The following is a 14,842-nucleotide window of genomic DNA, read 5'->3' as shown; positions in this document are numbered from 1 at the left end:
TTAGGGATCCGCAGTGTTTCTGTGCCTGTCTCCATCTGGATCAGAGACAGCATTAAAAAGTAATGGACCTAGGTTAACAGAGTCTCTGGAGAACTTGGGAGAAAGAAGGCAGAAAGTGTGAAACGATGCTGGTTGTCGCACACCATGACAACATTCTTTTAAAATGTCATTCATACAGGGAGTTAGCCCCTCCCATTGGAAAAGAGGCCATCTTAATTTGATGTTTCCATTAGACCTACATGGTGAGGGCTATGCTGCTTGATTTTCCTCAGCCTAAGAAATTCTGTGAGTGAGAGCACAGCCAGAGTTAACTTAGGTTTGGCTGTGAGCTGGTCCTCTAGGTGTAAGTCTGCTCTAGGCCACCTCTTCTCACATTCTCACAGTCACAATACAGAAAGGCTCCACTTTGGAGCCCATTTTTAGAGATCAGGAAACTTAGGATGGGAAGATGGAGTTACTTGTTCCTAGCTGGCTGACAAGCCCCAGAGCCTGGGTTTGAGCCCAGGCAGCTGGATTGCAGAGCTGGGAACCATTGATGGCGCCATGCCCTCTTCAGGAAATGGGAGGCCTTCTCACACTTGAACCCCAGACAGAGGCCACCTCAGTAGGACACAGTCACCACTAGCTCCCAGTGTGGTGGCTTCAGCATACCAGAGAGTATCCTCCACACCTCAGCTTTGAGCCCCGCTCAATCTGCAGCTTCAGAGTTGGGTTCCACTTTACTTCCCTGCCCTAGCTCTCCTGCGGTGTTGAAAAGAGAAATGAGGGAACCTTGCATGTACCTTCATCTGACTCAAAATATGCAGTTTGTCTAGAAACTACCATTGATGTCATTTCAAGAGCATTTGTTCTTGGGGCTGCAGAGAGGACTCAGCTGTTAAAAATACTCATTGCTCTTCCAGAGGACCCAAGTTCAGTTTCCAGCAACCTCATGGTGGCTCAGAACCATTCATAACTCCAGTTCCATGGGTCCAGTGCCTTCTTTTGACTTCTGTGGACATCAGGCATGCATGCAATGTGCATACATACATGCAGGCAAACCATTCACACACACAAAATTAAATAATAACACATAAATGGCTTTTTAAAAGAATTTATTCTTAATTGTGGTGGACGGTTTTTGTAGATTTATTTTGTGTATTTTGTCTGCATGTATGTTTGTGTATGTGCTGGTGCCTGCAGAGGTCAAAAAAGATATTGAATCCCCTGGAACTGGATTGTGAGCCACCATAGGGGTTCTGGAAATTGAACCCATGTCTTCTGCAAACACAAGTGCACTTAACTACAGAGCCATCTCTCCAGCCCACAATTTTATTTTTTTCATTGGTAGTTTGCCTGAATTTTTTCTGTGTACAAGACAAAAGTATAGGGCTGGAGAATAGAGAGAAGAGAGAAGTGGGCTGGGAGATGGCTCCGTGGATAAACACTTGTCACTCAAGCGTGAGGATCAGAGTTTGGATCTTCAGTTCCCCCATCAAAGGCAGGCAGATATGGTGGCTAGGTTATAACCCCAGGACTTGTGAGACAGAGATGGGAATCTCCAGAGTAAAGTGGCCGACTAGATAAGTTATCTATTTACTAGATCTGAGCTCAAGAGAGACCCTGCCTTAATATAAGATGGAGAGCAGCATCCATGATGACACCCCATGTCAACATCTGGCCACTAGCACATACACATGTGAGTGTGTGCCCATATATCCATGTGCCCACACACATGTAAACACATATACATATACACAAGCAAAAAACCCTATAAATTATGAAGACATATATAGGCCTATTTAAGCCTATCAATCACAGGGATACCAAGTCTTTCATCATTTTGAAGGTAGAAGAGGAACAAATCTTTATTTTTGCTGGGATCAGGCTGTAAAGTAAATAAATAATGGGAATTTTGCCTTTATTTTTCAGAATAAGCTATAATAAAACAAATATAAATCCTTACACGCCTATACCTAGTGAGGTAACCATGTAAAAGATAATATTTATATCTAAAAATATTTCAACAAAGAAAGAAAAGAGGTAGAATTAACACATTATTTGTCTATATTCAGCAAACTAACAGATCAAGTCATTAAGACTCAATGGCCTCTGACCTCACACACAAAAAGACACTGTGAGTCAGCAGTGTCCAGAGGAATATAGTCAGGCACAAGTACAGCTATGAGGAGGGGAGCCCAAAGCAGTTTGTATTCTGAGTGGCTGCCACTGGGGAGGGCCCAAAGGATGCAGATCAGGGGCCCTCCTCGGAGCAGTGAGTTGTCACCCCGTGACTAGCAGGTGCCCTCCTTCTCTTGCAGCCCCTTCAATGACCGGCCCATGTGCAGGATCTGCCATGAGGGCAGCAGCCAAGAGGACTTGCTCTCTCCGTGTGAATGTACTGGGACCTTGGGGACAATCCACCGGAGCTGCCTGGAGCACTGGCTGTCATCCTCAAACACCAGCTACTGTGAACTCTGCCACTTCAGGTTTGCAGTGGAGCGCAAACCCAGGCCGTTAGTGGAGGTCAGTAAGTGGAGCACGTCCTGAAAACTTAGACGGAGTGAGCGAGTGATGTCTGCTTTTATGCCCAGCCACAAACCCTGTAGGGGCTTCACTGAAGCACAGCAATTGCTCTGAGAGGGAAGGAAATGGAGAGAATGTGAGGGAGAGGGAGAAGCAGACAGACAGCAAGAGGGGCCGCTGACCATCTCCCTCAGGAGCCAGCAGCAGACAAGTGGCCTCCACAAAGGGTGGAAACAAGAAAGGATCATTCAGTGTAAGGAGAAAGAGGAAGTTTAGAGAGATGATCGGCATTTGTTCATTCCTGTGAGACAGAACAGCCACACCAGACCCCTCTCCGTATACTCTCTCTGCCCAACTTGAAGCAACACATAAAGGGGCATTTGGGTTGTGCATCCTAGAAGTCGCCTTGAGGAAGGATAGCTGTGAGGCACAGTGGATTTAGACCCAGACTTCCTGAGTTCTGCCACTGGGGTAAGTCATCTCACCTCTTGAAACTGCTGTAAGGATTAATGCAATCACTGAGTTTAAAAACACTTAGAATCAGGAGACATAGGAAAACGTTTGGATGAACAAAGGTCTTACTGATGCTTCTCAATGAATTTGTCTTGCACTGGAATTTCTTTTCGCAAAGGGTGATGCTGTCAGACCAGTCACCAAAATAGCAGGACGCTCTCCTTTATGTATTATGATGCACAGGATTTTCCTTGAAACCCAAGGACAGGCCTGGTCTTAGAATACTTGGAGGAGGGTGGTTATTAGGGTAGTTCTGCCCTCTCTCCTACTTCTGAATCCTGCTAGTCAATTAAAGCCCCAGAATTGGCAACAATAAAAACTTTAATACATTATGAGGCAGTGAGTACTGAGAGGGGCCAAAGTGCAGATGTGCTGAGAATCATGTTACTGTGTCAAGGCTATCCCTGAAAAACTGCAACCAGAGCTGGAACCTGAAATCAAAAGGCCCTTCCTGGAGTCCATGTAGCAGAGGCTGACACTGAGATACTGACAGCTCCATGTATACCTTCTCATGGTCTTCACCTTGAAACTTTAACCTGGTCTTACAATTGGAGCCAGTCTGATCTGTGACTTACATCCCAAGTAGTGCAATATTTGGCCTTCCCCGGCTGAGTTGCTTGTGTGAAAGCTGAATCAAGTGACCTCTTTGTGCAGCCATCTTGCCACTTGACAGCCACTTTCAGAAATTCATATTTGTAGATCGCCTGTCATGATCTAGCCCTGTACCAGGTTCTCAGGACCCTAGTATGTCAGATCCCCTCTGCAGAGGGAAAGATACCACGGGATAAGAAACAGAGGGCACGAAGGTTTTCCAAGCCCAATAGCAAGGGTCTATTTCTCCTTTCCAGCAACTCCTGGAATCTCCTCTGTTTGCCACTGTAGCCTCCCCAGGGAAGCTGGCTTCCTAGGGTGAGGAAATCAGGCTTTTAAATGGATTCCTCCCACTGGTCTCCTTTGCAGAGGCCTTCAGATTGGCAACAATCCCAAAGAGGGAAGGGCTGTTGATGTGTGCTCACACACTCACACTATAGATTTTTAATAATGCACAGTGATCTCTTCCCATCTTGGATAGTGTAACGCGAACAGAAGGTTCTTCAAAGTTGCCAGTGTCGGGCCCCAGACTGGCCGGCAGGAGAGCTGGCGGCTGCCATTAGACCAGGAACCGAGGCCAATGACCTTGAGGATGTGTGAGGCACTCTCCAAGATTTAGGGCCTCACCTACAAAAACTTTCACCCAGGCGGTCACCAGCGGTGAAGTTTTCATTGCACAAATGGAATGTGACGATTTTCAACGTTAATGATGATTGAACAAGTTGAAAGTGAAAGGCAAGCCCCCTCAGACTGGAGGGGGGCTGACTGTTTGATCATCTCATGGTGAGGTGAACTTGCTGTTTGACCACAAGCAATAAAAAGTTGTCTTTGGTTTCTCAGCTAGAGAACAAATGAGAACCAGGTGCAGGCAGATTTAAAAAAAAAAAAAGTGACATTGTTAATTGACTTTTCCCAGTCTTACTGAAGGGCAGCATATTCACAGGGGCCAATGCATCTCAATGATTTCATCTGAGATGAGCATGCATCTTCGTAGTATGCCAGCCAAAGCTGCCTGTTTGGGTAAAGGATTAGGAGTACTGTTGCATTAGTTCTCCGTTTTTATCCTCTTAATTGCTTTAATCATTACTTTGTTTACCACTTGGATCTGCTTTCTCATTAAAGCAAGAAAACTCTGTAGCATCTCATTTTAAAATCAATGTGACAATAGCAGCTCTTGTTGCTAGAGGAAGCAGTTTTACAAGTCATTTATAAATTGTATTTGTCAGCAAGGAGATGCTGGCATAGCTGCAATTACTCCAGCATCTTAGATTTGCACTTTTACGAAGGCCTTTTGGTTCTTCACAGCCCTTCAAGGCCTTTTAATCCCTGTCCCCAAGGCATGCTCTTTCACCTCCTTTTAATCCCTGTCCCCGAGGCATGCTCTTTCACCTCCTTTTCTGTACCCTGCAGCCAGTTATTAGCTATTCATTTTAGGTCCAGAGCCCAGGACTGATGTGTATATACAGGCTGTGATGCAAAATACTTTTTCCTCAGAGGGTGAGTTTCTGCTCTTAATGGCCAAACCCATAGCTGGTTTTTATTAGAACCTCCAGACTGACCCCACCCCCCTCCCCCGCCGTCCCAGTTTGCCCCTGACCATCTGTGTGGTCATCTGTGTGGCTTGTTCAGTTTCTCTGCCTCACTATGGAAGAGGGTAGGTGAGGAGCTCTCCATGACATCTTTTGGTCTCTATAAAGCTAAATGTCCTTATGATTTTTTTCTAATACATTCTGAGATTAGATGATGTCCACTGGGGATCACTTGCTTAGCATGCAGGAGGGCTGGGTTTGATCCCCAACACAACAAACGAACCACGCTTTAAATGAACATTCCATATCTCTCACCTTCTTACCTAACTTGCCTGCTTGCCCACATCATAGATGTTATGTCCTAAATATTTTCCTGATACAAAGAAAGCCAGTGAAACATAAGTTAGTTCCAACCCAACCCATGAGAGCTACAAAGCAGCTATCTCGTTTAGTCAGGTGTGGATAAATTCCTGCGTGGTCTAACTACTGCAGTCTCATGAGGTCTTTGTCCAGTTGTGCATGAAAGAAAGAAAAATGTGAGAACTAGGAGACATGAACAAGGGGCAGTTCTAACACACATGCACTCCACACTTTCACAACCACCATGGCCCGCAGCAAGCTGTTGTGAGGATGCTAACAATGACAATGTACCCAGAGGCAGTTTGTAACATGAAATGGCCCCCAAGAACAATGGCTCACTAAAATGTACTGAATAAACATTCACTAACCGTAAGAGGACCCACTGGATGACTAGCCTGGAGGTCTATGGTGTCCTTCCAGCGCCTCTTTAGTTGTCCTGAGTGGATGAGGTAATGCTATTCTTCAACAAAGAGTAAGATGCAGCAAACTGAGAACACACACACACACACACACACTGTGTTTGCCTGGATTCCAGCCCCCTGTTGATGAGCCCAGCACTCTGAAGGCAGAGGCAGGTGGATCTCTGTGAGTTTGAGGCCAGCTTGGTCTACAAAGTGAGTTCCAGGACAGCCAGAGCTGTTATACAAAGAAAAAAAATGTTTAAAAAGACAGTGGTTCTGGTTGACCACTTTGCCAAGGAAACCCACATCACTGTATGCAAACAGACTGCAGGCAACATCAATTCCTAAGGATGGAAAATTTGCTACAGATTCTTAGGACATACATGTATAATAGTCACCTTTGCCCAGAAAACCCATGAAGTTAGAGATCAGTTAACAATTGGTGATTGATATGAAACAGCAAGATATGGTAGAAATGTGGTTTAAAAAAAAAAAAAAGACATTCTGAGTCTGTTCTTCCTCAATCATAGAGATGTGATTTTTTTACAGAGGGCATGGTTGGGTTTCCACACTCCTATTTCCTTTACAAAGGCCTACATAACTGATAAGAATTATATGAATAGTTTAAAAAGCTGTTCCCTGTAAGTTTTGCTTCAGAGAAATTGAAACCAAGAAGTGTTTTCACATATATCAGCTACCTACAATAAGAGAATATAAAGCTAGGGAAATGAAGTTTAAGGATTTTTTATCAAAAATGTTTTTCTTTTAAGACACTATAGGAATATGGTTTTAAAATGTGCCCTCAATTCAGTGTAATCTCCAGCTACCCAACAGGGAGAAACTACACACAGAGCAGAGAGAACTACACACAGAGCAGGGAGAACTACACGCAGAGCAGAGGGAGAACTACACACAAAGCAGAGGGAGAACTACACACAGAGCAGAGGGAGAACTACACACAGAGCAGAGGGAGAACTGCACACAGAGCAGAGGGAGAACTACACACAGAGCAGAGGGAGAACTGCACACAGAGCAGAGGGAACTACACACAGAGCAGAGAGAACTACACACAGAGCAGAGCGAACTACACACAGAGCAGAGGGAGAACTACACACAGAGCAGAGGGAGAACTACACACAGAGCAGAGGGAGAACTACACACAGAGCAGAGGGAGAACTACACACAGAGCAGAGAGAACTACACACAGAGCAGAGGGAGAACTACACACAGAGCAGAGGGAGAACTACACACAGAGCAGAGGGAGAACTACACACAGAGCAGAGGGAGAACTGCACACAGAGCAGAGCGAACTACACACAGAGCAGAGGGAGAGCTACACACAGAGCAGAGGGAGAGCTACACACAGAGCAGAGGGAGAGCTACACACAGAGCAGAGGGAGAACTACACACAGAGCGGAGGGAGAACTACACACAGAGCAGAGGGAGAGCTACACACAGAGCAGGGAGAGCTACACACAGAGCAGGGAGAACTACACACAGAGCAGAGGGAGAACTACACACAGAGCAGAGGGAGAACTACACACAGAGCAGAGGGAGAGCTACACACAGAGCAGAGGGAGAGCTACACACAGAGCAGGGAGAGCTACACACAGAGCAGGGAGAACTACACACAGAGCAGAGGGAGAACTACACACAGAGCAGGGCGAGCTACACACAAGAGCAGGGAGAACTACACACAGAGCAGGGCGAGCTACACACAGAGCAGGGAGAACTACACACACAGCAGGGAAAACTACACACAGAGCAGAGAGAACTACACACACACACAGGGGCTGGAAACAGCAGTTAACAGCAGTTCTCTTCCAGAGGACTTGGCCACAATTCTCAGCACTTGTGTGCCAGGTTACAGCTGTCTATAACTCTAGTTTCATATTTCCCAACACTTTCTTCTGACCTCCATGGGCGCTACACACATGGTACATGGACATACATGCAGGCAAAATACCTATGCACATAAATAGAAATAAGTAAATCTTTTTAAAAAATTAATACTTGTGTATGTGTTAATTTCTTACATATTACCGTATTTTTACAGATATGTGAATAGATACATTTATTCATATATGTCAGACTTAGAAACAATGTTTTACTCTTATTGTGTTTTGTTTCATTCTTAATATTCATCCAATTAAAAACAAGAGAGTTTTGCCTTAGGGTGTCCATCAGCAACCCCTTGTGGCAATGGGGTAAATTGGGGAATAGCACCATAGGAGGCTTAGGCTTATTTGAATATTGTTGCTTTTGGAGCACCTGCAAGCTTCTCTCTCTATTGCAGTCTGTGAGCGCAGCCCGGGGAGTAAGGTGTGCAAACCATAGTCCGACCGTGTGATATTTGAATTTTATTGGAATAATAACTTCATTTTTCACTGAGACTCTTGAATGACTTCAGGAGGGACCCCCGCTTTCCAATTCCCCAGCCTACTTACTGGCTTGCATTGTCTGCCTACTGTTCACTGAGATTGGATGATTTCTCCCACATTTAAGGGTGTTATCTATACATTCCTTTCTACCAGTATTGTTCTTTGAGGGGCTTGTAGATGAACCCAGTGATTCCTCCCTCTTTTCCCAACCATGCTGGAGAGAATAACCTATAACCACAAGGTCAATGGATGTCTAGAAGAGTGTCCTTGCATGGACAGTAGCAACAAATAACTAGCTATATGCCTGGCCCTTGTGTAAAACTGTTTCTAGCCACACATTCCCTTGTCCTTTGGCAAGGTCACTTAACAGGCCTTCCATCATGGTTCCATGTGGCCTTGTCGTACCATCCTGACTCTGCCAGCCATTCAGGTGGCAGGTCTGGTGCCCAGAAGCCACAGCACCCCTGGATCCTGCAGTTAGTCTGCCTTGTGATTTCTTGGTCTGGGTGGCTAATTTGGCAGTTGTTTCGTTACTTAACGCTTAGCTACAAAGAAGCTGTTTTAAGGTATCTATTAAATTCACAGCTTGCTTCATTAAAAATCACTTCATTAAAAAAGCAAGCCAACCAGAGTGCTCACATGGCCATGCCAGATGGAAGTGAGCTAAGTGCTCAGCGCCTGTGCTTCCAGCCCTTTCGTTGGTGGTAAAGGATTAATTTGGAGGGGGGAGAAATCCAATTTCCTGCGTAAAAAGAGTTACATGAGAGGATTCTATTATTTTAAATTGTACTGACACTCGCAGTGAACTTGGGTTGAGATACACCTTGGAATCCATGTTCTCACTGAGATCTAGTTCCTCTTCCTTCTTCCTCCCGTCTGAAACCTTCAATGGGATGAGGTGCAAAGACAGGAAATATCAAGAATTATTCCATGTGGCTTTATTTTCACTTTTCTCTGTTTCAAAAAAAAAAAAAAAAAAACGCAGGAGGCAAAGCGCAGCATAGCAAACAGGTGTGTATCTGCTGCCCAGACATTAGCAGCACACCTTCCCAGAGCAGCCTGTTGGTGGCAGAGCAGACGTCTGTGCTCTTTACAAACTCACCCTTACGTATTCCCACGTATCACATCTGGCCAGAGAGTAAGAGGAAGTCAACACAATGAGACTGGACTCCAATGGCTGACTCCCAGTATAAGAGCCAGTATCTACAGCAAACGTTGGTGGCTAAGGGCTGGAGTCTTTGAAAGGCAGAGGATTAAATGTTATTACGTGGGAGTTAGGGAGGTGGAGGGAAGGGTGTCCCCAGGCTGCTGGCAGGAGAGCTTTGTAAAGGGGAGTCACAGAGAGGTGCAGCAAAATGTCACCAAATGGCTGCAGCTCCTGATGCCTGCCGAAATAACGAGGCACGGTTATGCTCAGGAATTGTCTGTGCATGTTACAAGGCACCTAGGAGAGCCAAAAGGAGGCAGAAACTGCAGGAGGCCTATACATATTTCTGAGACAGGGTTACAGAATATGCACAGGACTCCCTGCTGAGGGCTCCCACCAGGCCCCCATGTGCCCTGCAGTCTTAAGTAAGCAACTGGCTTTTAATTCTGAAGAAAAAATGCATAGCCTTAAGAAATCCACTGAGCACTATTGGGAGTAAGGTGGGTGCTGCCTAGAGGACAGCTGTTACTGGCAATAGGTATAAGCATAGCTGATGTGGATATGGCAACTTCTCTTTGCCATAAAAAGTGGAAGAGGGATCAGTCTATCCTGGGAACTCATCCTTTATCCCTGGTGTTAATACCCTACTGTGCTCTATTGTGCTAAGATAGTACTAAGTAAGAGCCCCACTCCCCAGAATAGGACTGAATCAATTACTTTACTTTGAATCCACCTATATTTTAATTTTAAGATATTCACACACAAGTTTTTTCCCCTTCTATTGACCCAAGTGAAAAGAAAATATTGTATGCTATCCTATCTCAATGTCTCCTGTATTCCTACAAAAACAAAAATTTTGTCCTACTTGTAGATAAGGAAACTGCAACTCAGAAGTATAAGACACTCTTCCAAGATCTTAAATACTTTCAGCCTCTGGGCTAGTAAGGTGGATGAACAGGCCAGGTCCCCTCTCATCAAAGTCCACATGGTCTCTCTATACCTAATGTCTTGGTCTAATTGAAACTGCTATAACAAAATACCTAAATAAGATGACTTATAAACAATAGATGTTTGTTTCCTACTCTTATGAAATCTGTTAAGCCCATGATCAGAGTGTCAGGATGACCAGGTCTGGCAATGGCTTGGTTTCATGTTGTAGCAAGAAGTCAACAACCTACATCTTCAAACATCAGGAAAGGACTCGCTTTCAGTGGTCTCTTCTCTAAGGGCAGGAATGCCAATTATGAGACTTCTGTTCTCATGGCCCAATCATCTCCCAGATGCTCCTCCTGTAAATACCACCAACCTGGCTGTTTGCTGTTCTTTCTTCCTTTGGTCATCAGCACATGAATGTGCACAGAGCCCAGGGCTTGCTTACCATCACCAGGCTTTCCATACAACTAGGTATACTTCAGAAAGGGCAGGATGAGGGTTGCAGATACAGTCATTGGTGGAGCACCTTCCTGGCATGTGTGATGCCCTAGGTTCATCCCTTGCTACAGGAAATAAAGGCTGGGAAAAGAGGAGGAAGCGAGGGAAAGAGAGAGGGAGATGAAAAACATTGTTAATAAAACCTTGATTTCCTATTGATACTGAGTTTGTCTACTAAATCCAGAGTCGGTCTCCAAGAGGGAAGGATGTATAGATGGAACACAGGAGCTTTTTAGGGAAGTGGAACCAATTTAGTATGACAATATCATAGTGAACATATGTCATTACCCATTTGCCAAATTCAAAGACTGTATAACACCAAGAGCAAACTCTAGGGTCAGCAATGGACTTTGGGTAACAGTGACATGTTAGCATAGGTTGAATAACACCATTGCCATCCTGTTAGGGGACGTTGATGATGGCAGGTGTTAGTTCCTTACCTCATTTCTGTGACAGAAACAACCTAAGGCACAGAGATCACTGTGGCAGAGGCCTGCCCATGGCAGCAGGGACATAAGGAGGCTTGCTCTCATCATGGCCAACCCAGAAGTAGAAAGCACAGCCCAAATTGGGGTCAGGCTATAACCTACAAGGCCTACCTCCCCTCCAGCTGGGCCCCACCTCCTTTATCCCACAAGCACCAAGTGTTCAAACTCATGAAGGGGATGTCCCACTGAATATTGGGAGTGGGAACAGTGGTATGTGGGAAATCTCTACATCCCACTCTACTTTTATAAGAACCAAAAATTGCTGTAAAATGTAGCCTATTAAAAAAAAAATGAATCCCAGGGCCAGCAACATGGCTCAGTGGGTAGAGGAAACTGCCAGAAGAGCCTGAAAACTTGCATTCAACCCCCAGGACCCATGGAAAGGTGGAAGAGAACTGACTCCACAAAGTTGTCCTCTGACTTCCACATATGCCACATGATCACAATTAAGAATAATAATGTTTTTCTTTTATAAATTTTTTATCAAAAGAATTCTATTTTTACATATACATTTATATTATTACACATATATAATAAGCTACATACAGTAAGAAGAAACACGAAACAATCAGGAATTATATAAATGTTGCATTCATAATGTTTTGGCTATATGTACTTGACAACTTTGAAGAAAACATCTTTCCTATCTTGGTGAGTCTAAAATTCTGAATATAAATCAATATCTATCATATCTCATCTCTATCAACTTAAAACATCTATCTAGACCTAAAAACATCTTAACTCCTAAAAAGCTAAGCTTAATTGTAAAACTAAACAATCTGATCTTCAACCCTATCAGATACTTGAGAAGGAATAAAATTAATTACCTGAGTAAACAGGAAGTGCAGGTTAGCAGCTTCCAAAGTAAAAAAAAAAAAACAAAACAAAACAAAAAACAGAGACAGTGTGCTGCCTGAACAGTCACCCAAAACTCTCTATAACGTTGGAGCATCATCTTCAGCCTTCTGGCCCAATGTATCTGACAGACATATTTTTCAGGCAGGAACTATTGAGGACTTGCTTACCCTGTCTTGTCAGAGTTTGGCCATCGACTCTACCTGCATCCAAGCTTGTCCATTTTCAGGCAGAATTCTATCTGTGGCCAAAAATGAGAGCATTTTGCCCAGTAGCTAGTTTGCCACATTTGAAGCCATCTCCATAAGGAGATTCTTTGATGCCCATCATCTTCTTTGAGGTAGGCTGGGTATTGCCAGGAGTTAACCTGTCTTGTTGTCAATGAATCTTTAAAATAATAAAAACATCTTTAAATGCCATATTCTTTAGGTCTCTGAGGTTTTTGAAGACCTTATCTAACTATTTTACCTTATCTAGCAATCAAACCTAGGATATATACTGTTGTAATATACATAGACTAGTAATTGACATGACCATGATTTTATCAACCAACAGTTAACTTTATAACTTAATTATCCTAAACAGCCTACAATAGCACTTTCAAAGTATTGGAAGTAAACCTTGTTTTCTACTTGAGTTGTATGGGTACAATACCTCATATTAGAGTAAAAATAGACACCCCATTTCCCTTAATGGGGGTTGGGTAAGTTTTTGGTTGTTTTCTTGGGCTATAGATGTTTATTTTCATTGGGAATGGTTATAAGCTACTATTGGTCTTACTCACAGAGAAAAGGAGGTTGGACTCAGGGCTATCTCTCTTTTCCTTTATCTTTCTTAAGTTTGGAGCTAGGGGTTGAAAAGAACGAAGGGGCAATATAGAAATATATAGGGAAGGTAGGACAAAGTAGATTATTGAATCTACTCCTCAACTTAAGGCCTTTATTGTTACTCACAAGGTTATTTTTAATTTATTGGTGTAGAATTTTGTATATTGATGCGAAATAAGTTTAATTTTGGTACATTGGTATAGAATTCAAATTTAAGATAATTCTTCATGCACATTATATAAGAATAATAATTTTTTTAAATGTGCTAGATCAAGTCCTGAGATAACAGAGTGGGGTTTCTCCTCCATCTCTTGCACTCTAGTCTAATTGAGAAATAGATATTAGCTATGTGAGTCCATGCAAAGGTAGAAACCCATTCTTCACTTTGTCCTGTCCCGTCCTCTCCCCTCTCACCTAGTTACCCTTCCTCTACACTTGCGTCTTCATTTCACTGATTCATTATGTCACTGGTTTCCTCTGAGACCACTTCCAAAGGAGAAATGCATCAGAAAGCCAAGAAACTCAACGGTGTGGAGAGCCTTGCCCCTCCTTCCATGGGCGGCAGCCAAACACAGTGAGCTTAAGTTCTCCAGAGATGCCCACGGGAACAACTCACGTTGTCAAACTTTGTTTCACAACCTCTGAAAAGCAGCACCGAATTTTCCCTGGACTTACTAGTGTAATTGCTTCCGTTTTGCTTCCCTTTCCTGACAGATGCAGCTGATCTGGGGAAAGACAAGAGCTGGTTCTCAGGCTTTGCCCTCCTTCTCTGTTGTTCACCACATGCAGGTTTCTACCCTTGTCTTCTGCTGCACGGCTTTCCGTCACTACACCAACATGGGGACCGCATGAGCTTGTCTGGATAAATGCTGGCTTTGCAGACCATCAGCACCAAGTTAGAGGGACAGATGTGCACTGATGGCGTGTGAGAAGAAAGCTGGTTGTGCTTAAGTAACACTAATAACACAGAAGCCAGGGGAATGCTTTTAAGCTTTTCTTCTTTTTTGAATTCTGAAAAATTGTTTGCAGTTTTGGCTACATCTCTTGGAGGATGTATAAATGTATAAGACCTTGTGAAGAGGAATCATATTGAGAAGGAAACAGTGTTTTCTATTCACTGTTGTATTGTGGCTCTACCTTCAGTGATGGTACTAGCAACTGGGAGATGGAACAAGTGGTCAGGTTCACAGTCTTGCAGTACCCTGAAGGAAAAATGGCTGAGGTAGTTCATATGAGACTCTGGCAGTAACAGCATCAGGAAAGGCATAAGATGGAATGTACAGCCACCTCCTTCCAAAGGTTTGCTCTTTGCATATAGGTGGTGTGAGAAAAGCCTCAAGAAATAGAAGTAAAATGGCTCCGCTATGAGCTGGATATGGTGGTGTATGCCTGTAATCCCAGAGGCAGGTGGATCGCTGTGAGTTTGAAACCAGCTAGGACTACTACAAAGTGAGTCCAGGACAGCCAAAGCTATGCAGAGAAACCAGAGAGAGAGAGAGAGAGAGAGAGAGAGAGAGAGAGAGAGAGAGAGAGAGAGAGAGAGAGAGAGAGAGAGAGAGAGAGAGAGAGCGAGAGAAGAAGAGCGAAGAAGCGAAGAGAGAGAAGAGAGAAGAAGAAGAAGAAGAAGAAGAAGAAGAAGAAGAAGAAGAAGAAGAAGAAGAAGAAGAAGAAGAAGAAGAAGAAGAAGAAGAGGAGGAGGAGGAGGAGGAAGAAGAGAAGAGAGAGGGACAGAGGGAGGGAGGGAAGGAAGGATGGAGGGAGAAGGAGACAGAGACAGAGGGAGGGAGGGAAGGATGGAAGGAGAGAGAGAGACT

At 43.9% G+C, this 14,842-nt stretch overlaps 1 protein-coding gene across 1 annotated transcript in view; it reads left to right on the top strand.

Annotated features, from left to right (window-relative positions):
* Nucleotides 1-14,842, top strand: part of Marchf3 (membrane associated ring-CH-type finger 3) — a 147,563-nt gene that overhangs the window by 109,987 nt on the left and 22,734 nt on the right. Inside the window, exon 3 of the mRNA XM_051163259.1 lies at nucleotides 2,301-2,505. Coding sequence (XP_051019216.1) covers nucleotides 2,301-2,505 — 205 coding nt within the window. The remainder of the gene's footprint in view (nucleotides 1-2,300; nucleotides 2,506-14,842) is intronic.

The sequence above is a fragment of the Acomys russatus genome, chromosome 20, assembly GCF_903995435.1.
Source record: "Acomys russatus chromosome 20, mAcoRus1.1, whole genome shotgun sequence".
In the NCBI taxonomy this organism is placed as follows: Eukaryota; Metazoa; Chordata; class Mammalia; order Rodentia; family Muridae; genus Acomys; species Acomys russatus.
The sequence above is the reverse complement of the archived record's forward strand: the minus strand, read 5'-3'. Positions and strand labels throughout refer to the sequence as shown.